The sequence below is a fragment of the Sciurus vulgaris genome (genome assembly GCF_902686455.1).
Source record: "Sciurus vulgaris genome assembly, chromosome: X".
Classification (NCBI taxonomy): domain Eukaryota; kingdom Metazoa; phylum Chordata; class Mammalia; order Rodentia; family Sciuridae; genus Sciurus; species Sciurus vulgaris.
In genome coordinates this window covers 20,894,933-20,920,244 of record NC_136471.1, presented here as the reverse complement: position 1 = coordinate 20,920,244, position 25,312 = coordinate 20,894,933, and the positions used below count along the sequence as shown (strand labels likewise).

Genomic DNA, 25,312 nt, shown 5'->3' with positions numbered 1-25,312 from the left:
AATCCCTCTGGAAAGCTGACCTTTTCCATCTCTCAGTCATGCATCAAACTGTGATCAGACTGGTACATTTAAATATTCGTTTGTGGGAACTGGGGATATAGCCCAATGGTAGAACACTTGCCTAGTGTGTCTAAAGCCCTGAGTTCCATCCCCAGCACCACAAAAAAATAATAGTAATACCTATTTCTGTATGATTTTTACCCCTTGAAAAAGTTGCAGTGTTTTCTTAATGGCAGCATTTATATAAAAACTTCAGCCTCTAAGTTTCTAATTTAATTTTATTTAGGAGAATATTAGGCTACACCAGAATTTACTCTTGCAGTAGGCAAACTGCGAGAAAGGGAACACCAAATTTCTTTAGATAATACTCTTAGATTCCCACATTTATGAAAAAATGCTCAACATTCAAAATGTGTAAAATACTACCAGGATAGTTTGTACTCTGTGCTCATGCTTGTTAGCCTTAGCTGCCCTTGCGAGTCACCCAGTGACGCATAAAACAACAAGCAAAACTACTTGAGGTCCTGATTCAGTAACTTGGGAGTGCAGGGGGGACAGGTGTGTATATATGTAGGAAGTCTCCTTGTGGGATGCTGATGCACATTTAGAATTGAAAAACATTCAGGAGGCTGAGGAAGGAGGATCACAAGTACAAGATCAACCTTAGCAACTTAGCAAGACCCTGTCTCAAAATAAAAAGTAAAAAGGGCTGGGATGTAGCTCAGTAGTTAAGGGCCCCTGGGTTGAATCCCTAATATCAAATAGGAGGAAGGGAAGGACGGGAGGAAAAGGAAGAGGAAGGAAAGGGCTGAGGTGTAGCTGAGTGCTAAAGTGTCCCTGGGTTCAATCCCCACTACTGCAAAGAAAAAGAAGAGTGAGGAAAGAAAGAAGGAAGGAAGGATGAACAGACAGGCAGGCAAAAGGACAGATAGAAAGATGGACAGACACACTGCTGCTCTTTGGTGAAATGTATCTACCTGAAAGTGAGGTCAAGCTTTTTTACTATGGGTTTTTTAAACATTGGGCTAATTATCTTTTCAGATTCTGCCTGCATTGATTTGATGTTTTTATCATTCTGAATTATTTATAAATTTATAGATGTATCTTTGGCAATCTCTTTAGGGAATCCACCAGCAGGGAAAACAATACTCATCCTGAATGGAGTTTTACCACTGTGCGAAAGAAGCCTGATCCAAAGAAGCTACAGAATGGAGCAGTATGTATATGGAGATGATCACTTCCTCTTGATAGATTTTTTTTCCCAACTATGTAGTGAGATTATATGGTCAAAAATTATTAGGATTCAGGGGCTGAGGATACAGGTCCGTCGGCAGAGTGCTTGCCTTGCAAGCACAAGGCCCTGGGTTCGATCCCCAGTATCACAAAAAAAAAAAAAATTATTAGGATTCAGTACCCCTAAATGCCTGCCTGCCTCATTACACATGTAGTATTTCTCATTTAGCATTAGTTTTGAGCTAATTAAGAAAAGATAAAGTCATTTAAGTGGTTATTGTCATTTTTACGTAGAGATACATAAACCCATGGAATCATAGATAGCTGTTATAATTCTAGAAGGGGCCTTCTTGTCTGGAGGGGGGGATTCATGATAGGAAGAAAGCTGGATTTTGCTATATCTTAGGTCTTTCCTGGGCAGAATTCAAATTAATTCACATTTGTCATAAAGTAAAAACATGAATGATTATTTTAATTTCGTGTGTGTCATCTATATTATTTGTTCAAAGGAGCAAGATCTTGTGCAAACTCTGAGCTGTTTGTCTATGATAATCACACCTGCATTTGCTGAAGTAAGTGCAGGTTCTTTGGCATTTGATATCTATTTTATATAATATAGTATTTCAGATGTTACAGCTGTCAATCTTTCTCAGCTGAAACAGCAGGATGAGAATAATGCAAGCAGGAATCAGGCGATTGAAGAACTCGAGAAAAGTATTGCTGTGGCTGAAGCTGCCTGTCCTGGCATCACAGATAAAATGGTGAAGAAATTAATTGAAAAGTTTCAAAAGTAAGCATTAAATGTCATTTTAAAAATAGTTGTATGCTTGAAAACTGTTGGCTGCCCATCTTAATCATAGCTTTTGAAATTATTTTCCTTAGACACAATTAAGTAGTTTTCCAGTTGTGAATGAATGGCCTGATTTCTCCCCTTTCTCTGCTAGTAGTGTAATAGCCCAAAGGTCACTGCACACATTCTCATTTGGGCACTTATAATAATGTTATTTATGAATACTATCATTCTTTTTCAAATTTTAATTTTTATTAATTTTTTTATACTTTCATTCTTCATACTATGCTCAGCATTTGCAAAAACAACACTATTCACATAGTTTCCAGTGCTTAAGTTCCTAAGTTTGGCCCCCATATGAAAAGTTAAGGAAAAAATTTTAGGTAGAGGAACTCAGTCCAGACAATGAAAGGCCCTTATGTTTGACTTTAGTTTCTATACTGTATCTTGAACTATTAATTTGATTTTACTCAAAGAAGTTCTTATAACCAATTTTAAAATTATTTTATTAAGTAAGACTTTTGTGTGAACACACACACATACAGCTTAAGCATGCTATAAAGTGATACAAATTTTATTTAAATCCATTATATTGCTTCTCACTGCCTCTTTGTTTTCCTTGTATTCATGACGTCAAGTGGGATTAAGTTGGAACAAACCATATGACCTGTAAAATCATACACTCTTCAAAGATCTTTTTAACCAATAAAGCCCACTTGTACTCATAAGCTAATACCCTCTTAAAATCCCTCAGATTCTAATGAAAAACTCCCATCCATTTCGAGTATGCAAACGAATCATTTGGAAGTTGTGAAATCAGATACAGAAGGGATCTTTGGACTTGCTTGTGTTTTAACGTCTATAGGATGATGTTCAATTGAAAGTATCTATCTCCTTGGCTGAATCAGATCCTTCATCACAGAATTCATATAAGTGAGAAATATAAACCATAATTATACATCAAGTGATGTTTTTCTTAATTTTATAGGTGTTCTGCAGATGAATCCACCTAAGAAAATACTTCTGGCTTCAGTTTCATATGGACCCAGAGAAACCCACCAAAGCTACTTCAAGCTGAACAATGCTTAACTCGTGAGCTCCATGTGCCTTTTGGATCTTTGCAACATTGAAGATTTGGAAGAAGCTATTCAACTATTTTGTGATGGTGTTTATCATTTTATATTTTAAAGAGATTATTTTGTAAGGAAAACTTTTAATATTATAGTTTCACCTGTATTGTAGTAAATGTTGAGATACAGTTTTGCTTTTAGGTATCATTATTTCTTAAGTTACTAGGATAAATACCTTTCTTGTTTTGATCTTTAGTTAACTGTACACTCATTAAACATACAGGTCTTTCAAAGTCATCCTAAGTATTCAACTTTCATAAATCATCAAGCTTCAAAAGTTTTTATTTACACAAGCATATTCTAAAAAGGCCTATCTGTGGAAAAGTGGAAGTAAGACATGCTTTCTTAAAACAGAAAATTTTAATAAGCTCTTTGAAATTGAACCTGGAAAAGTATTGATTCTTATACCAAGTTGGTATGAATTCCAGGCAGCTCAATGATTATCACATTTGAGAGCCCTGTGTTTGAGGCATTGACAGGCAACATGTAGCAACAGAAGTACCTCTTGGTGTGCAGTATTTATCTTCTCTTTTAGAGGGAAGAAGCAATATGGTTAGAAATTTAAAGCAAAATCATTTAGCCAAGGATGGGTTTTTGGTAAAAATGGAGGAATTATTCTGGCTTCATTTTCTAAATCTTTAACTCAAATCACATATGCTTGGATTTAGAGAGCTTGAAAAAATACTTATTGTTATGTGATTGAATACCTGATCAACAGGTATGAATATAATTTACACCGGTATATTTTTGTCATAGCAGTAAATTGTCCTATAAACTATTTATTCATTTTTGTTCATCATAGTCATCAGTAAATAAGCATCATGTGTTCATTTTTAAAAGGGTATTTAATCAAGCATTTTCCAGTTCATATAAAAATAACCATAGTACAGGATGATTTCTGTCCATTCAAAGGTAAGTTAGACTGTACAGTTAATTTTTAGTTATATTTATGGTACTGTTGAGTGGATAATAACCTTCTTTCTTTTAAGCCCAGTACATATATTACGCCTGGCTAAGTGCTGAACTGGGACTATATATCAGTAGTTGTAGAATTATTGATATTAATTAGTTTCAATAGTTAATATTTTGTTTGGATCTGCACACTTGGATTTTGCACAAAAGTCATTTAAAAAAATCTGAATAATTGCCAAATATTAAAATAAAATGTTCTACAAGGAAAGAATACAGTTTTTCATCAAAGCAGCCATTACATGCTCTTTTAAAAATATAGACACTTGAGAAAGTTGTGGTGTAATATGCCAAGAAATTTCTTTTCATTGGTGCCTATGCAGTAACAATTTCTTTTAATGCATTGTATTTCGAAGTAATGGTTCAGTTAAATTTTCACCTGCTATGTATCTGAAACACAATTACAGTTTATAATGTGTAGTACTCTCAAAATAATTTTGCAACTTATCATGGATCAAATGAATATTTTTGTAAAAGTAAAAGCAACAGGTTTATAAATTGATTATTTGAAACTTTACAGCTGTATCACAGATATAAATTGTATTGCTTATTCATTGTAGTTATTAGTCCTATATACTGTTTCTAGGTGAAGCATACTCCAGTGTTTTGGGGATTTTAAAAATAAATATTTAAATTTCATGATCCATAAGTTTGTTTTCTTGTGGGGGGTGTGTTGTGGTATCTTAATTATTTCACAATATTTCTCCTTTGACTTTTAATTTATTATTGGGACATTATAACCAGAGTTTTTCTTTGAAATTAAAAGATACTCTGCACATTTTATTTATGATTGATTATAGCTACAGTGACCATCTGTTCTGACTTTTGCCTCCTATCTTGACAGAATTATTAATTAAGTCTCTTTTCAAAAATGTCCTGGGTTAGACAATAAATTATATGGTCTCCTTAATTGATGTTTTATTAGAATATCATATACAGATTTAAGCCCTATAGTTCTTGGAAAAACATAAATTTAGCAAAGATTTTCAGTAATAAAGAAGAGAAACAGCATATAGCATAAAGGAGTGTGAGTTTTTCCTAGATATAAGATTGTAGGTAAACGTCATAGCTTCAAGGATCCACAAAATTAATATATAAGTGATCAGTCTTCAATTTAAAAAAAAAAATATTTGCGGTACTACGGATTAAACCCAGGGCCTTGTGCATGCTAGTTGAAAGCTCTACCACTGAGAAAAATCCCCAGTTCTTCAATATCTTCTTATTATTAAATAATTACTCAAGGCTTATGAGTTATTGGATATGGTTTCAGGAACAGAAAGGAAGAGGATGGAATGAAATCTATTAAAAGGGATTTTCCTGATGTAAGGAGTAGGAGAATAAAGAAATTGATCTGTTTTTCTCCATTAAGTTATATTTTAAAATAGCTTATCTGTATGATTGCTTCATTTCTTTGAATTTTGTGTTTAACACTGTCTTGTAAACATGCTGGACTTAACATTAAGGTCAGTAAACAAAATTAAAGTTCTCAAGTAGAATGCTATAACTTCAGGAAGACTATTAGAGGAATTCTGAATGGATCAAGAATAGAATTGTTGTTCCTTAATGCAGTCTGGTGTCAGTCATTACTATCCTTTTTCTCTCCAGTTATCCTTCAATTCCATTTCTCTACCCTGACCGTACATTTTCACTTGCCACCTTGTCCCTGCTTGTAACAGTCATGTCACTTAGTAATAGGCTAGAACCAATCACTTCTGAAATTGATTAAAACAAAAGGAAGACCATCCTTGTTTTTTAATTGAGTAGATTTCCATCACACTTTATTAAAATAACATCTCAATTTCTTTCCTACATGCATGCAACAAGATATGGCAAGAATAATAATAAACTTTGGCAGAAGAAATTCAGTCAATAAAGTGATCTGTTAACTTTTTTCCTTCACTACATATGATAAATAATTAAGAATAGAGAAATTACACATCTGACATCATAATATCCTCATCAGCCCTACATCTGGCTTTAGAATTTGGCCTAATACATTAATTTCCTGGGCTTTAAATTCTGCCAAGTCCTATATTCTAAAAACATCTGTTCCAGTGAGAGGATCTATGCTATCTTCTTGTTTTTGAGGTTGTAGGAGGGCCATGCTCCTCTAGATATAAATTGGAAAACTTGATGTCCTTAGCAAATAACAAGACTTTTAACTGGGTCCCACACAAATAATGAGAACTGAAGCCTTTGTTCAGTATTATTAAAAAATGTACAAAATAACCAACATAGCCAGTCTACTAGATTACAATATGTCATTAGAAGCAAATTCCAAATGCAAATCCATGTTCTCACTATTCCTCACTATTGAAGAACCTACCCCGCGTTTATCATCACTCTATGAAGAAATGTATAATGAAGATGATAAATACTCCTCTCACTCTGTCATAGTGCTGGGGAGGAGAGGACATGTTCCAGTCTGTTCCAAGGGAATAGAGAGTGAAGCTCAGGGAATGAGACAGCAGCTGGATCTTTTCATAATCTTCATTAACACCAAGGAAAGTGACTAAGAATATGGTTTGTAAGAAAGTTCCTTATTTTCTACTTAAGGTTCTAACACAGAACTGACCCAGAAATGTTCATAGAATTCTTATTTAAGCTAAGAAGTAATTATAAGGTTTTAGTAAAGTCCTGTCTTCAGCACTTGGTATGTTGAAGGAAACATCTTCATCTTCTTCATCCAGCTGGAGACTACCGGAAGACAAACGGATTCTGGCCATGGGTGACCTTATTCCTTTGCCGTACAAAGAGTAGTAGTCTGGTTTAAGAATCTCCGATTCAGAATCACTGGATTCACTAGCTACGTACCTTTCTGTTGTACTCTGATCTATGAGAACTGCTGGGAACTCCTGCTCTGCAAACATGCATGTAAACAGGTCTGCTTTACGACTCAGAGCAGGATGAGGCCCTAAAGGTCTAAATTCTGACCCAAAAGGAAAGCGGATAGTTTTCATGTCTGATTGGCTCTGGGACCGTTTGGGGGTTTGCTCTTGAGTGCCATATGTAAAAGCATCTTCTAAATTTGGGTCTTCCTCTTCTGGATCTAAATTGATATTGCTCCTACCACTAGTCCTGGCCATAGCTTCTTGGAGTTCTTGAAGGTCTTGCTGAAAGTTCTTTATTCTGATATTCCTTGGACTCCTTTTGGCTGGCTTTATTGCAGATGGCTCTATATAGTTGTCTGGTCTTGCCCTTTCCTCTGCCATGACTGGAGAGCGTCTGGGCACCTGGGGTGGCTTGTCCACATAAAAAAAGACTTGGGGAGGCATAATATCCACCTGCTGACTAGTACAAGGAATATAGGGCACATCTGTGTAAGTTAGCTGCCTTGCTGGACTCACTTTGCTTGTGAGGCCAGAAGATGTATTTATGTGTTGGTCAGCAATCTTGGAGCTTGTTCGGAAGGAGCTTAGAGAACTCCTGTGCTCAAAGAAGTCTCTGGGATCAGAGTGAGGATCAGGGTCAGTGTTAAAGACGGGATCTGAATAAAGAAAAGAGAAAGAGGAACTGCTTTGCGACTGATGTAACGATGTGGGATCTGCCTCTGGTTTGGATCGCTCCAGTTCAGCTGCGAAGGTCACCTCCACTGCAGAGTTCCTCCTTCTGCTGTCTAGCACAGGTTCAGATGCGTGCACTCCATTCACATTTCGGTAGTACCCACCACCATATGCTAGTCTCAAGTCTTCCACCTTGAAAAAAAGTACATGGTGAAAAAAAAAGGAGAAAGCCATTTGGCTGGGGTGGTTCTATCTTAGCCAAGAATTTTGAAAGATAGTTTTCTACAAAGTTAGTTCGATCCATATTCTGATAAATCTATATGGAAAGGATAAGAACTTGTACCATTTTCCAAGTTGTGTATTAAAAAGTATATGATAAGCTGGGCTCGGTGGCACACGCCTGTATCAGTGGCTCGGGAGACTGAGGCAGGAGGATCACAAGTTCAAAGCCAACCTCAGCAACAGAGGCACTAAGCAACTCAGTGAGACCCTGTCTCTAAATTAAATACAAAGTAGGGCTGGGGATGTGGCTGCCTTGCTGTGTGAACTTAGGCATGTCTCCTAACTTCCTTGCTCCAGTCTCCTTATTTTCTGTAATATAGTTGGGAGCCCGTCAATGAATGGCAAGAAAGGTTCATATACTGGACAGAACCTTTCATCATTATGCCTCTGATGCCTTTTGGATAAAAACTACCTGTGACTTGAAATGAGGGCATGAGAGTTTATGAGACCTATAATTAATTTTTGTAGAAAGATCCAAAGAAAAGTGATTAACAAGGTTGATACTATAAATCTGAAATGGAAGCCATCATCTCAGTTCTAGGGGAAGAACTTTCTCCCTAAGTTACATAGTTAAGCAGCAAAATTGTTTTAAAACCTTAACACAGACCCCATTCCTTCTTCTAAGCCTTAAACTTTCCATAGGTAAAATAGCAGAGCTTTTAGTTTTAAAAATACAAAGCCATAGAAATTGATTTGGATCTTCATTTTGCAAGATGTTAACAATACTGGTTACAATTTGAAAATGTGCCAGAGCCTTTTAGTCTATAAGGTACACACCAGTGGGAGTTTACTAAATGGTCTTCTATTAGCAGGAAAGGTTGAGCCGGCAGACCTCCCCAGGAGGCTAACCTACTGGAACAGAATAACCCTTATACACAGTGGGAGATTCTGGCATAATCAATTCTTGGGAGCATTTGAAATTCAGATGAATTACATTTATCTAAAGAAGTAGGAATTTTCAGAAACCTTACTTGTTTTGACACATCAGAGAGGATATCTGGCGAGGACCTGCACTGTCGTTCATGGTACTGAGACGGGTAATGCTTTCTGAAACCCCCAAACAGAGAAGTCATTGAAATGGCTGGCATGGGAATAGCAGGATACATATAAATCTCTACATTCAACTTGAAATCAGCATGAGAGAGAGAGAGAGACAAAAGCATGTACCTTTCAAATGGCAAGCTCTTCAACCGCCCTTTTTTCCCATATTCCAAAAGCTGCCTTTGGGTTCTCCCACTATAAAAAGATGAGAGCAAGTAATTAATTAATAACCCAATAAGCTACTAAAACTCGAGAGCCCCAGCTATTGCTGAAACCAAAAGCATCTAGATGAATGTCATAGGTCATGACTCCTTGACAGTCACATTAATGGTAATGCCTACTTATCTAAGAACCAGGAACAGAACAATCTGAACTACATGGAAACCAGACTTTTTTTTTTTCAAACTTAAAAAGTCAACTGACTGATTTTATTTACTACTTCTAATGAGACTATCTGTTTCCCCAATGCATGGCAGGGAAAAAAAGCAGCTAACTAAACAGCAGAAGAGGATAGCTCCAGTTAGATGTACACTAGCAAAGAAATGCAGCTGATTGGTGGGAGAAACAAGAGCCAAGAAAGAAATCACAAAAATAATAAAACCCAGAAAGTCTGGGCCATTTATCACTGAAGTGCAAGGCCTGACTTGCCTCCCCCACCCTGAGGCCATCGCTGCACCACAGCTGCCTGCAGAGGATAATAAGTGATGTTTATAATAACTCAGGTCATTAAGAAACGGGCAAAATATGCACAGTATCATCTGTTCAAGAAGGCAGGGATTTGTAGGATACATTTTGGAAAGATTCCATCAAAAATATGTTCTTAAAAATACCTCAATTCTTACTGGGGCAGGCCTCCACTGTTTGACAAATTCCTTATGTGGAAGCATTCGATTAGAATTTTTTATCTTAGCTGAGAGTTTTGAAAGCTTCTTGCAGTACATTCCTAGGCTGGTGTTTTCAAGTAAAAACAAGATCTTAATTCGACCTTGCTTCCATTCCTCCAAGGTGTGACCTGTAGTGAGGAGCCTCTAGTGTAATATTGCTCAACCTTTTTAATCCCTTATCCCCTCCGGTGCTTTCTCGCTCTTTTGCCTAACACCACCAAAAGGATGTTGTTGATCTTTCCTTTCCATGTCTTGCATTTAAGTGGCATATAAGAGAAACAATAGGTTCATTGAATATATTTTCTCAAACTGCTTATGCTCCCTCATCCTTGCTGTGATTCTGATCCAACTCCTTAGGGAGGAAGCCCCCATCCCCCTGCCTCCCAGTTAGGAAATATTCACATTATACGTTATACCAAAAGCAAGCAGCAAAGGGTACAATCTTTCAAGTGATTGAAATAGATTCTTTTTGGGTGGGGGATACTAGGGATTGAACTCAAGAGAACTTAACCACTGAGCCACATCCCCAGCCCTTTTTATTTTTTTATTTTGATACAGGGTCTCGCTGAGTTGCTCTGGGCCTCACTGTGTTGCTGAGGCTAGCTTTGAACCTGTAAACCTCCTGCCTCAGCCTCCCAATTCGCTGGGATTACAGGCGTGCACCACCACACCCAGCTGAAATAGGTTCTTTATTGCTTCTAGAATTTGAACTCCTCCTATTGCCTCCCATGTTATTGAAAAGAAGTAGTGTGTATGTTTTTCCCATGCACAGTATTTAATTACCTATAGCGGAAACTGGAACCCTTGCTGCAAAGTAGGGTTTTGGGCTTTGATTTGGGCTCTTCAGAAAGCCTGAAGAAGGCATGGTACTCCACACAGGTCTTCCAGAAAGCTTTGCAGGCATCTCGGCTAGCCATGGTGAACTCCAAGGTGTCCTTGCACAACACCTATATAAAGCAATTTACATGGAGCAAAACATCCTTCCAGAATATTAAAGACTTTGGAATCCCAATGCCTTCCAAGCTACCAGTCCCCAGGCCTATGGGGCTTCTGATTTCCCACTCAGCTCTCCATAGGCTTCACACTTACTGAAACCAAATGACTGGCAACCTTCAGAGGAACAGACAGGGCCACTGCTCTGAAATAGAGCCTCCTCTAAAAGCCAGTCTTGCTTTACACACTCTCCTGGCCTTAAGCACTGTTTAACCCCCCTTCTCTGTCAGGAACATTTTTATGAAGTTGTAAATCAGGTTAAAATGAACATCAAAGGGTATCCTTTCAAGGTGACAAGAAGTTATAAATGACCAACAGGAAAGGGGAGTGGGGAGGAGATTTCCTTACAGATGGAAGGGTGTATAGGATGATTACATGTCCATGAGGCTTTTTAATGTAACACTTCTTCCTCTAGATGCTATCTTGTTCTATGATGTTCTGTGTTGCTCTCAACATTATTTCAATCTGTCCTTGGGGAGCTTGGCCTTCAAGACCTAAAGTTCAAGATTTTCCCATCCCCTGACTTGCTATATACCCCCTTTAGCCCAAGGCTATATGGCATGATTGCAGTCACATTTTCCACAGCCCCACTAACCCACTGCACTGACCTTCCCCCTTGTCTCATTCCTTTCCAGGTTCCTACATGCAGTCCCTGGGGCTGACCATGAATTTCTCACTGGATCCAGTCTCCTGAACTACTCAAAGGAACACTTTAATATAATGCCAAGATCCAGAGAATGAAGCCCAAACTGGATTTTCTGTAGGTCAAAGATTATTTGGTACACGTTTCATTTCCTCTATGGTAATAAAACAATACCCTTTCTCACATCTTCGTCTCATCCTGTATGATACAAATTTGCCCAGTAATTGCTTATTTTGCTTATGTGTATACCCACTTCCCATATCCTGCTTGGCTTTGGCATGTTGTAGTCGCCCAATAATTTTTGCTCAAGGAAAATAGGTAAAGTTACGTTAGAAGGAGGAAGGCAGGAAGGGAAGGAAAAGGGGGACATGAACTAAAATTGAATTCCATGAATGTATGAATTTTTCAGCATGAACTCAATTACTATGTATAACTACAATGCTCTAATAAAAATAAATAAAAAAGATACATGCTGTAAAATGGAGAAGAAAACATCAAGTGATTATGTCCAGAGTCCTAACTCTGATCATTCATTCCCATTTGACACATCAGATCCCTCATAAACTATTTCCACACAGATTTACCTTGAACACAGATTTACCTTGAACACTTTATTCACTCTGAACTATGAATCAGATTTTTTAGTGTTTTGCCTTTGCTAATAGTGTGTCTAAAGCTCTGGTTGGTTATATAGAGGCAAGAGGGGGCATATCATCCCTCGGGGCTGGTCAGCGTTTCCCCACTCGTATTCAAATCATTTGCACAAGCAACCAAGAAATTCCAAGGAAAAGAAATGTAAAAGAATGTATTAGAAATCTACTTACCAAGATATTGGCGTGAAGTTTGATAAGAAAATGCTTTCTCTTAAAACTCAACTTGCGGATTTTAGCCCAGTTGAAAGTATTGATCTTTGTATTTCCCTGTAATAAAACATGTGGCTGATTTCAGATTGTGTGAGCAAGAGTTGGTTTGTAAAACAGTGCAAATATGATTGAAAATGCACTTCATGAATAGAACCATTTTTCTGTGTGTGTGTGTGTGTGTGTGTGTGTGTGTGTGTGTGTGGTACTGGGTATTGAACCCAGGGGTGCTCTACCACTGGGCTACATCCCCAGTTCATTCAAATTTGTTTTTATTTTGACAGAGGATCTTGCTAAGTTGCCGGAGACTGGCCTCAAACTTGTGATCTCTCTGCCTTATCTCCCTGAGTCTCTGGGATTATAGGCATGTGCCACAGTCCCTAGCGAAGGAAACTATCTTTGACCTATTTCTTGCATAAAATGATTCTGTTGAGCTAAGTAGAAGCTATGACCAGGTGTTCCAGGTGGGCCACAAGACTGCTTTGGGGATGGTTTCTGGCTAAGACAGTGAGATCACAGTAGGAAAGGATTACTTTAATTGCTTCTGGAAACACCTCTTTCTCATGGTTCCAGATTCAGTTGCTGAAAAAGAAAGACATATTTCTCCTCCCACCCCATTTACCCAAATACCTTCAAAACTCCTCACTGCCTGCATCATCAAAATTTGGCTGGTTTTTCTTTCACTTTTATATTGAATATACAGTTATCTTTCCCACTAATACCCCACCACCACAAAAAACACTCTTCCATTCAAATCTGTACCTTTCCTCCTGTAGTCTTCTCATTCTCCTTACTCAAAATATCTCCCACATAGTCAAAGCCTTCTTGCCAGCTTTGATAGCACCTTCTCTAGAATATTCTTTTTTTTTTTTGAAGAAAAGATTCACTTTTTAAACTTGTTTTTATCATAAAAATGTTTGATGAAGTAGATATATTTAACCTGGTTGGAGTATTACATAATGTATATATACATTCAGGATATTTTCTTCTAGCTTTTTTGAAATATATAAGACATAGTTGTTGTCCATAGTCATCCTACTGTGCAATAGCAAAGCAGAGCTTCTTACTCCTATCTAACTGTAACTTAGTGCATATTGATCAACTTCTCCTCATCCTTTCCTCCTTCCTTTTCTCTCTGGTCTTTGGGAACCATCACTCTCAACTACAACATCACCATTTTTAGTACTTGCCTTTCTGTGCCTGGTTTATTTCATTTAACATAATAACCTCCAGTTCCATCCATGTTGTTGCAAATGACAGGATTTCATTCTTTTGTGACTGAATAGTATTCCATATTGTATATTTGTGTACATTTTCTTTTTTACATTCATCAGTCTATAGAGACTTAGGTAATTTCTATTTATTGTCTATTATGAATGGCTTCTCTAGAATATTCTAATTAGTGCAGCCTACATCCCTTTCTAACTCCCCTATACTCCCTTGGCTCTCCTGGCCTGCCTAAACAGCTTAGCTTGTTTGTCCATTTATTTGTTTGTTCAACAGGTAATCCATTCACATGGTCCAAAAATCAAAAGTACACACAAAAGATATATAGTATTGAAGCCAAGTGTGGTGGCACATGTCTGAAATCCCAGAGACTCAGGAGGCTAAGACAGAAGGATGGCAAGTTTGAGGCCAGCCTCAGCAACTTAAGCAAGACACTGTGTCAAAAAATTAAAAAGTCTGGGGATGGTAGAGTGCCCCCGGGTTCAATCTCCAGTACTCCCCACACATATACACAGAGAGAGAGAGAGAAAGAAAAGATATCCAGTATTGAGAAGTTTCACTCCCACCACCAGCTCCCCTACTCCTGTCCCCATCTAACCATTCCCTACAGGCAACCACATTTATTAGTTTGGTGATTATTCAAAAGTCTGAGAGCACTACTAGGGCCACATCTCTCCTACATTCAATATTAGTTTCTTGACTATGCCATGTTTTACTGTTCTCAGGCCCTTTGTCTGTTTGTTCTTTCTTTGGAACAACTTTTCTTAACTCCCAACCTTGGCCCTTTGGCCTCCATAACTTCCTCAGGTCTTGGCTTAAATGTTAAGCCCCTCTCACCTGTTACCTTAGCATCCCACACTTCCAGCACAAAGCACCTGGTACTTGTTTGTAATTACTTATTGAACTATCTGTCTTCTCATTAGAATTCCAGTGCTACAAATTCTGGATCATTCTTATCTACCTCTGTAACCCTATCGCTTGGTACAGTATGAATGCACAATGAATATACTGAAAAAAAGATGAATGAAGAAATGGCTTCCTGACTCCCTAAATATACTAAAAACAACTGACATGTACAACTTTAAAACAGTTTAATTTTATAGTATGCAATTTATATCTCATAAAGCATTTTTTTAAAAAACAGAAAGAACATGATAAAGAACACAGAGGCCTGGGGTTGTAGCTCAGTGGCAGAGCATTTGCCTAGCATGTGTGAGGCACTGGGTTCGATTCTCAGCACCACATAAAAATCAAGAAAGAAAATAAAGATACTGTGTCCATCTACAACTGAAAAATAGTTTAAAAAATAAGAACACAGAGAAGGTACTTCATACCTAATTATCTATTCTTTAACTGAATTTAAGGTAGAGACAATAGATATTTTAATTAACATCAGCTATATTGTTCCCAACTGTCTACAGAAGTATTCACACTGAAAGAAATCACAAGCAACATGGTAACCTTACCCTGCTTCCTTTCCCATCTTCTCCCATGCAGTAGGAAATGACAAGGATCAGAGAGTAGAGTGGAAAGGGTAACATGGCCCTCCTGGGTGAACAGGTATACTCGTGATTCATTGACTCTTTTTCAATTTGTTCTTTTCAGTTATACATGACAGTAGAATGTATTTTGACATATTATATATACATGGAGTATAATTTCCCATTCTTGTGGTTGTACATGATGTGGAGTTATGCAGGTCATGTATTCATATATGAACATAGGAAAGTGATGTCTGATTCATTCTACACTCTTTCCCATTCCCATGCTCCTCCCTTCCCTTCATTCCCCCTTGTCTAATCCAATGAATTTCTATTCCCCCACACCCCCCTCCTTATTGTGTGTTAGCATCCTGCATATCACAGAGAGCATTCAGCCTTTGGTGTTTTGGGATTGGCTTAATTTCACTCCATTGAGTCTTTTGCTCATCAATGTGACTGACTCTCATGCTGAAAAGTATACAACCAGATAAATGAGAAGGCCAAGATTCTCTTAGCTGAGTCCTTACATGACCTTCTTGGTGACTCCAGAATTCTAATTTGGTCTTGGGGGTCAGTGGGACTAAGGTCATCTCCCTTCTCTCTCACTAGTGATTTATTCACAACCCTGCCTAGATATCTGCCTATCATTCTTTTTATCATTTTGAAGAGTAGGCAAGTCTCTTTGAACCTTAACTTGGATCTAAATTCATCAAAATATCCAGAAATATGAAGATATCTAGTGGACTGAAAAACTGCTGGGAAAAAACATCTTATGGCAAAGTTCCCTGATATGAGGATTAATGATGATGGGAGACCAGAAATCCCTGAGCTGTGTTCCTTTCTTTTTTCTTTTTCTTTTTCTTTTTTTTTTTTTTTTTTTTTTTTTTTTTTGGTACCAGGGATTGAACCCAGGGGCACTGAGCCACATCCCCAACCCTTATATTTTATTAGAGACAGGGTCTTGCTGAGTTACTTAGGGCCTTACTAAGTTGCTGAGGGTGGGTTTGAACTTGTGATCCTCCTGCCTCAGACTCCTGAGTTGCTGGGATGACAGGTGTGTGCCACTGAACCTGGCTGAGTTGGGTTTCTAACGTGGAAAACAAAGTCCTGGAAAAAGAATGAGCTAATAAGTAATAACAGTTGGTGGCAAGGTTGGGCACAAATTCCCTACAAGCTGGCACTGGGCACCTCCAAATAAAAACAGTAATAAACAAAACCATTGCACATTTTGGACCCCTCAATGTGTCTCTGGAGGGCCTGAATAGTGTCATAGCCTATAATTTTTGGATGCCCTAACATACTTCCTCTAGAAATTCCAAAGAGCCTCTTGACTTTACTTCCCCACCATGCTGGCCTAATCTAATGTGTTAACCCCTTAGAATGTAGATAGTCTTTTACAGATTACACCTGGAAACAAAGTGCATTGAGGGAAGAAGGCCTTTCCAAGCATTACTTCCCTTTCTAGCAGGTGGTAAAACTGAGCAATGTGACCGAGGGATCACCAAGGGAACAGACACCCAAGTTTGAGTCGAATTAACCTGGCAAGCTGAAGGGTTTGGAAGGAAAGGGTTGTTACCCGTAACACCAGGACTCCCATGTGTGCAACAGCCAGGTGAATCTGCATCCCTTCGCCATCACTGGCAGGGTGAGGCCTGATGCCATACATGTCCAGCTTCCTTGCTATGTCCAGTAGAAGAATGTCAGATTCAGCTGGGTTTCTGCCACTGCAAGGGGAAAGAATTTATGAGCCTAATAAATGCAGCAAGCATGACACTTCCACTGTGAGAGTTCCATGAGGAGGTCAGTGTTTTCTTGAGCCTGAAGCTTCTCAGGCTTAAATACTTGCTTTCAAGAATCTGTTCCCAGCTTTAGTGTCCTCCACTGGGGAAGCAGGTGCCAGTGAAAGTACTTACATGTGCTTCTGATGAAAGTGCATGATCTTGCTCTCTAAACAGTCTTGGTTTGGTAAGTACCGGGTTTGTGCCAGATGTTTCCTGACTGTTTCTTCATGAAAGTCTCCCAGTTCTGCTGCATGACAAAAAAAAGTGACATTTTTCACATTACCATCACAAATTTAAGCAATGGACTACTCAGAAAGCCTTCTGATCTCCCCCAAATAATCCTTTCTTTGCAGCTAGTTAGTTGTAGCTCCATGCCTCTGACCCCATGATATGCATATATTTGTATTTCTGTAGGGAAGGACTGACTGGCTGTTTTTCAAATTAGAAGCAGTTGGTTGCTATGATGTTTCAGTATAGTAAGTTAAAGAACTAGTATTAATAGGTCTTAAAGGCTCCAAGACCACAGCTGCATATTTTGTTGGGATAGTCTTTTCCCACATTCTTCTTGTATCTCCTACTTCCAACCAGCCCCTGTTATAGGTTGAATTTTGTCTCCCCAATGCAGAAGTCCTAAGTTCCAGTACCACCAAACACAACTCAATTTGAAATAGGTCCTTTAAAGGGGTGATTAAGTTAAAATCGAGGACATTAGGGGGCTCTGTGATTCAATCTGACTGGTGTTCATATAAAGGGAGGAAATTTGGACATAGAAAGAGATGCAAGTGGGGCTGGGGAGATAGCTCAGTCGGTAGAGTGCTTGCCTTGCATACACAAGGCCCTGGGTTTGATCCCCAGCACCGCAAAAAAATAAAAATAAAAAAAAATAAAAGAAAGAGATGCAAGTAATGTGAGCACAGAAAAAGGACCATATGAAGACACAGCAAGAAGGCAGCCATCTGCAAGTCAAGGAGAGAGGCTTCAGAAGAAACCAAACATGCCAACACCTTGATCTTGAACTTCCAGCCTCCAGAATCATAAGAAAATTAATTTCTCTCCTTTAAACCTCCCAGTCTCTGGTATTTTCCATGACAGCTCTAGTAAACTAATTCATCCCCACAACTTCACTCCACCCTGATCATATATTATCAAGAAAGGGGAATAAACATGCTAACTATAATGCAAGCCAGTCTCAGCCAATTTATCACTCTATACGTTGGGAATCTAGTAAATCCCCAGCTATCTGGAATATCCAGGAGATGAATCATTCTAGAAATCATTCCGGCCTTTCAAATACCTAGCAGTTTACACACGATCATAATTTACTCTTTTCTAGATGTCTCGAGCTTATTATTATAAACACTTATCATAGCATTATGCCAATGCAGGCAATTGAGGTATTTAGGATTATCTGCCCTAATGTAAAAGACCTCATACTGCTTTTACTGGATTCTTTCATCTTCTTTATACTTGTTTATTGTTGTTGTCATTGTTTTTGTTTTGTTTTGCTTTTGCTTTTTCCCTATCAGGTTTATATGAATTACTTCCTGGTCATTGAATTCTAACATAAAATGGAAAATCAGATATCCACACCTATTAGAAATATATGTTGTGTAAGAGTAAATAGACTCTCGCTGGGCGTGGTGGCCTATAGCTGGGCAGGGGACATGGCTCAGTGGTACAGCACTTCTCTAGCAAGTGTGAGGTCCTGAGTTCAATCCCCATCCCTGCAATAAAACAAACATGCAAAGAAAAAACCTACAGCTAAGGAGGGGAGGGGGAAAAGGAATACTGGGGAATGTTTTTGACCAAATTATATTGTTATTTCGTGTGCACATATTAGTATGTAGCAATGAATTCCGCCATTATGTATAATTAGAATGCACCAATAAAAATATGGAAAAAACCCATAACTACCATCAGAATCATACCACATGGTGAGAGACTAAAAACTTTCCCTTAAAAACAGAACCAGACAAATATATCTGCTCTTGCTGCTTTACCCAACATGATAGTGGTGGTTCTAATAATTGCAATCAGGCAAGAAGATATATAAAGAATGTGCACTAAAAAGGAAGAGATAAAACTGTCATTACTTGTAGTAAACATGATCTTGTATGTTGAAAATCATAAAGAACCCACAAAAACTACTAAAACTAATAAATAAGTTCAACAAAGAGATAATTGATACACAAAAGGTAAATATATTTGTATATATGAGCAATGAGCAATCTGAAAATGAAATTAAGAAAATAATTCCATTTACAATAACATAAAAAAGAATCAAATACTGAGGACTAAGTCCAATGAAAGATGTGTAAGACTTGTACATTGGAATCTATAAAACATTGCTGAAATTTTTTTAAAAGACTTACACAAATAGAAAGATATTTCATGTTCATGAACTAGAAGACTTGATATTATTAAGACGGCAACATTTTCCAAAATTGATCTATAAATTTACGAGAATCCCCATCAAAATCCCAGCAGACTTTTTTTTGGTAAAAATCGATAAGCTTAAATTTTACATGTAAATGAACAGGATGCAGATTAATCAAAACGATGCTGCAGAAGAAATAAAGTTGGAGGATATATACTTCCTTATTTCAAAACCTACTACAAAGTTACAACAATAAAATCAGTGTAGTAATGATAAAAGGACAGATGTGAAGACTCATGGAACATAAGTGCAAGTTCAGAAATAAGGTAAAAAGATAAATTCTCAAATGAGCCTGGCACAGTGGCACACACCTATAATCCCAGCAGTTTGGGAGGCTGAGGCAGGAGGATCTCAAGTTCAAAGCCAGTGTCAGCAACTTTTCGAGGTCCTTAGCAACTTGGCAAGACTCTGTCTCAAAATAAAAAAATTTTAAAAAGGGGCCTGGGGATGTGGCTCAGTAGTTAAGCACATCTGGGCCCAATCCACAGTACCAAAAAATTAAAAAAGAAAAAAAAAAGGTCGATAGTAAAATAACTCATTTTAACATGGGCAAAAGATTTAAATAAGCATTTTACCAAGGAAAACAGGAATAAGCACACAAAAGATGTTCAACATCATTAGTCATTAAGAAAATGCTAATTATAATTGCAATAAGATATGTCTTCATAATAACTCTCATGGCCATAATTAAAAAGACAATAACACACGTTAATAAAAGTATAGAAAAATTGGAAACCTCATACATTTCTGGTGTTAATGTCACAATTTGGAAAATAATTTGGCAGTTTCTTAAAATATTCAACTTAAGTATTTCACAACACCCAGCAATTACACTCAGGAATATGCCCAGGAGATACAAAGACTGGTGTGCCAATGTTTAGAAAATTATTTATAATAGCTGGAAATAATCCAAATGTCCATGACCAGGTGAATAAAGGAACAAAATATGGTACATCTATAAAATGGACTACTACTCAGTGACAGAAAGGAACAAACTGAAACATTCATGAATTTAAAAAAATATTGTGTTGAGTGGAAAAAAGTCAGATGCAAAAGACCATATATTTGATCATTCAATTTACATGAAATGTTCAAAAAAGGCAAATATAGAGAAACAGAAAATAAATTGGTGGTTGCCTGGAGCTAAGCATGGGAACAGAGTGTGATCCCAAATGGGCCTGAGAGAGCTCTTTTGACATTATGGAAAGTTTCTAAAACTCGTTTGTGGTAATGGTTGCACAACTCTGTAAATTTACAAAAAGTTGTTGAGTTGTACATTTTAAATAGGTGAATTTATGTAAATTTATGTAAACAGGTGAGTTTATGTAAACTATGTAAATTATTATATGTTTTAGTTTGTTTTGGTTTTTCTTGAGACAGGGTCTTGCTAAGTTGCTGAGGCTGGCCTACAACTTCTGATCTTTCTGCCTCAGGATCCTAGGTTGCTGGAATTACGGGTGAGCACCTCAGACTTAGTTTTTAATATGTTTAAAAAAATCAGGGCTGCTCAACCACTGCGCCACATCCCCAACCCTTTTTTATATTTTATGTAAAGACAGGGTCTCTAAGGCCCTTCAGGATTACTCTCTCCCTGTCTCATTCAGCTCCAGTTAGTCACAATAGTTTTTGATGTTTCCCCAACACCCCTGGCATGCTACCACCTCAGGTCTTACATTGAATGTTCTCTCTGCTTAGAACTTTGTTCCACCAGATTTTGCTGCATGGCTTGGTCTCTCGCCTCCTTCACATCTTTGTCCAACTATCCCCTTCACAGTATACTTACCCCCACTTGCCTCTTCATTTAAATATTCAGTACCCACTCCCAGAATCCCTCATCTCTTTTCTATGCTTAATTTTTCTCCATTGCCCTTCTCACCTTCTAATATGCATCATATAATTTATTTTCTTATTTTGATCATTACCTGATTCTCCTCCACTGTCAAAAATGCAAACTCCATGAGGGTAAGAATTTTTGTCTTAGTTCCCTGCTGTGGCCTCAATCACCTATAATAATATTTGGCATGTGGTATATACTTGATAAGCAAAAGTAATTTTTGTTGAATAAATGGCAAAGAAGGGTTACTAAGGGAGTTCAATAAAGAGAAGCTTAATTTGAAACGTACAAGTGGTGATTGAGAGGGAATATCCGGTTAGATGGGGTGCAAGACAGACTTAAGCAGGTGAGAAGGTCAGAATGTGGGGTTCTTGAATGCCTAGAATACAACAGGTGTTCAACAAATACTGGATGAGTGAATAAAAGAACAGATAAATGGGGCTGGGGTTGTTGTTCATGGTAGAGCACTTGCCTAGCACACCTGAGGCACTGGGTTCGATCCCCAGCACCAATAAGAAAACTAAAACAAAATAAAGGTTAAAAAAAGAAGAACAGATAAATGAGTAATCTGGTTGTGATCTGCATACTACCTTAGCATCCAGTGAATCTGACCAGGATCAATTATGAGAAGCTAACTCAGTGGAAGTTTAATTCTCTAGCCCTCCCACCACCCAGCTTCCCAATGGAAAGAACTTCTATTGATAAACCAAATAGAAAGCGGAAGGGCTCTGTGCTATGCCTGAAGTGGCCACTAGGGAATGCTCAAACCCATAAGGCAGAATTGTTTAAGAATGAAATTGGGATCCCCCAAAAGAGGCCTGCCACCCAGAAACTCCAACCCACTGGTGGCTACCTTAAGAGGCAGCTAGTGGAGAAGGATGTTTTCCAACAGTGTTTTCTCTATCTGCTCTACCCAGGCCCCACATCCCAGTGCCAAATAAAATACTGGATATATGGTGAAGGACCTTGGCACTCAGGACCCTTCAAAATGATGCTTCACTTTTCACTGCTTCTAAATACACACCGTGCTTGAGCTATACTGGGTCATTCTGCACCCATATACACTCCTTTCTGCCCCCTCCCACCATTTATTTCACGCTGTTTTTTCTGCCTACCATTATCTATCCAATTCCCCAGTGTCTCTTTAAGGTCCAGCAAAAAGCCACCTCCTCCATCAGCCTTCCCTGATGGGCCCTCTGCCTTGCTGAGCTCCTTCAGTCCTCTTTACTTATCCCAGCCAAGAGTCCCTTGATAAACATGGATTGAGACACTGTCCTTATCCAAGCACTTCGTTCTGGAGTTCCTAGTGAAATCAGAAATCGACCATTTATGGGCTGGCAGGAAGGTAAGGGGGCAGAGGTCAGAAATGAACTTATGAAACAAGAAACTCAAGTTATGGTTCTGCAGGATTATTAAGGAACAGTGTATTCTTGGGAGGCCTCTAAAAAAGAGAGAAAGTCCAGCTGGCCTTAGAAGAAGAGATGCTATCTCCAGCTGCCTAAACTCTACCCTTAGGGCTACAGGAGCAGCCAGGCCTGCCCAATGTCACCCCTCCCAGGCAGGCCCCCACTGTTCTGCCTCCTCCACCTACCTTTGTTATTCAGCCTACAAGGCTGCTAGGATATGGGGAACACTAATAGATGCCTGGGGCCGTTTTTCCTTTTAGCTTCTCTCCACCTGCTGTACTCTATGCTTTGTTCTCTGGAACCATGATAAAGAGCAGCACAGAAATCATATTGAACGTGACAGTGTGCTGCAGAGAGCACATACCAGAAATGTATCCTGGGGGCAAACAGAGGGAGCCAGTGCCTGCCTGGCAAAGTCCATGCCCAGATTTGTCCAAACCAGTTCCTGGACAGCAAGCCCAGGGGCAGTGGGAGGGGAAGGTTGGACTGAGGTAGAAGAAAATCAGCATTTACTTTTGATCTACAGAACTACCCTGTGAGAAGGTATTCTTATAGCTGTTTCAAAGGCAAGGGCACTCAGGTTCAGAGAAGGAAAGGGACTTGCCCTACCACTGTTAGAAAGTAGTAGAGACAGAACAGAATTTGATCCCAATCTCAATGGCAACAATGAAGCAGCCTCTTTGTGCTGCACATGCTGTTAAACCCTAACACAGTGACAGGCATGCTGGGATGCTCAGCTCTTTTGCTTGGGTCTCTGGCTGATAGGCCCCAAAGCAGACATTAGTTACTTACATTGTAAGATGTGAGATACCATCAATGCTGTACAGTTGTCACTGCACGGAAGCCTTCCTAGAGCCAAATCCTTCTTTATTTGAAGAGTAAAAAGATACCTGCAAAGAAGTTGGGGAAAATCTCTTAGAGAAACAGGAATAAGAAAGAGTATTTCACTTCTGCCAGACCTAAGATGATTCAAGAAAGGAATGGCACCCCCAGTGGTGAGTAATGCGTAAGATCTGCCTCAGCCCCAAACCAGCCTCAGACCACAAAGTGCTGATCCAGCACATTGGCAATTTTTGCAGCCATTAGGAATCGTCCTGGCCAAATCCTCCCGCCAACTTGAGGGAAGTGGCCAATCATCCTCTGGTAGTTTCTGCCACATAGCAAAGCCACGTTCCAAGCTAGAGAGGAAAGAAGACCCAGTAAGAATGAAGGCCTTTGTGAGGCCAACATTGGACTGTTCAGAAAGTGCAGCCAAAGTCTGGGGGGTGTAGTTCAGTGGTAGAGTGCTTTCCTAGCATGCATGAGCCCCTAGCTTCCATTCCCAGCATCACACACAAAACAGAGTTATCAAGTCCTCTCTGCTATGACAAGGAGGTTGGTGGAACAGGAATGATCAGCCTGGTTTACACTTATGCAGAGAGGGCTGATATGATTCATCAAGATCTTATTATCCAAAGGTTATGATTTCAGAAATTAAGGACTTGGGGCCAGGTTTCTGACCACATTATTCCCTTTGCCTGAATTGCTAACTGTATCACTGGAGTCCAACACTTCACACAGAGTAGGTATATAACTAATGTTTGCTGAATGAAACAGCCATTTTCCCCACCAATACCTCATCAGGGACCCATAAAACGAAGGATAGCATTTGTCCCACACATTTAAGACCTTATCAAAGGAGAATCAACTTTCAGGGGAAAATGTGTACAACAAAGACTCTACCACTGCTTTCTTCTATGGTTCAAAACTGGTTTTGATATTTTATTTTATACATTAAAATACTGAGTTTCTATTGTGGGTGCTTCCCTATACAAAATGCATGTTTTTTGGCACTAGGGATAAACCCAGAGCTTTGTACATGCTGGGCAAGCACTCTACCAGTCAGCTACATCCTCAGTCCTTTTTATTTTACTTTGATATGGTGTCTTGCTAAGTTGCCCAGCCTGGCCTTGAGTTTATGATTCTCCTGCCTCGTCATCTCGGAGTAGCTGGATTATGGCTGTGCACCACCACTCCTGGCTAAAATGTGATTTTGTAAATGAAGTTCTGTGGATCTTTCTGGTAACTAGTTAAGGCTTGAAGGCCATGTGGTCCATCAAAATTAATTACAGGTGATAGATGAAAATACAGATTGAAAAATTTAGCAGATGATTATTCAGTTTACAAAACCATTAATCATTATAACCCTTAGAATTGTGGGCTCCCAAATGCATTAGAAATGACTCAATTAGAAAAATTATATTTGCAGACCACTCAGAAATCCACGTATTAGCCTCAAAGAAGGTATCCTTATGAATTCACCCAGTTAAGTAGTCTTAAATGGACCAGTGGGGAAAAGGGAAAGGAAATTTAAACTTTGCCATTGCCTGTTTTCATATATAGATGGAAATGAGAAAAAATCAGTTAAGTTGCTAAAAGAAAAGTGAATTTCATTGTGTTCCTAACAAGAAAGAAACTTCTTGTCATTTGACACATTCCTTGCTGTTAAGAAGGCAGCTGCCTGCTACAAATACCAAATCTTTGCTCTGAACAGCTGATGAATCATTCATCATCACATTGATTTTTCTCGAGTTGTTTTTTTTTGCGGGGGAGAGAGTTTATCTCCATCAAAATTGGTCATAATTTAAAGCTCAACCGAAATGGGTTTATGAATGCAAACTAATATAAATACCAAGATATCAGGTTATCTGGGAAACTGGCCTACAACTCACAAATGTGGAGAGAATTTGGAGAGAAATATAGGAAGGGAGGCTTGTGAAAAGTAACTTCTGCAAAGACCCCCTCAGAAAAATTTCCTTGTATAAAAGGGGCCAAGTTG

General features: G+C 38.6%; 2 protein-coding genes across 4 annotated transcripts in view; one reads left to right on the top strand and one right to left on the bottom strand.

The window, feature by feature from the left end:
• The window catches only part of STK26 (serine/threonine kinase 26), a 55,162-nt gene extending 50,398 nt beyond the window's left edge, over positions 1-4,764 (top strand). For both annotated transcript variants that reach the window (XM_079124752.1, XM_079124751.1), the window contains 4 exons: positions 1,123-1,216; positions 1,743-1,805; positions 1,887-2,023; positions 3,012-4,764. In XM_079124752.1, the coding sequence (XP_078980878.1) occupies positions 1,123-1,216; positions 1,743-1,805; positions 1,887-2,023; positions 3,012-3,036 (319 nt within the window). In that variant the 3' untranslated portion in view covers positions 3,037-4,764. The remainder of the gene's footprint in view (positions 1-1,122; positions 1,217-1,742; positions 1,806-1,886; positions 2,024-3,011) is intronic.
• Positions 4,765-5,460: 696 nt separating this feature from the next.
• The window catches only part of FRMD7 (FERM domain containing 7), a 52,400-nt gene continuing 32,548 nt past the window's right edge, over positions 5,461-25,312 (bottom strand). For both annotated transcript variants that reach the window (XM_079122666.1, XM_079122667.1), the window contains exons 5-12: positions 23,287-23,384; positions 16,950-17,064; positions 16,613-16,760; positions 12,293-12,388; positions 10,616-10,779; positions 9,075-9,143; positions 8,879-8,954; positions 5,461-7,817 (exon numbers count right to left, since the gene is read on the bottom strand). In XM_079122666.1, the coding sequence (XP_078978792.1) occupies positions 6,723-7,817; positions 8,879-8,954; positions 9,075-9,143; positions 10,616-10,779; positions 12,293-12,388; positions 16,613-16,760; positions 16,950-17,064; positions 23,287-23,384 (1,861 nt within the window). In that variant the 3' untranslated portion in view covers positions 5,461-6,722. The remainder of the gene's footprint in view (positions 7,818-8,878; positions 8,955-9,074; positions 9,144-10,615; positions 10,780-12,292; positions 12,389-16,612; positions 16,761-16,949; positions 17,065-23,286; positions 23,385-25,312) is intronic.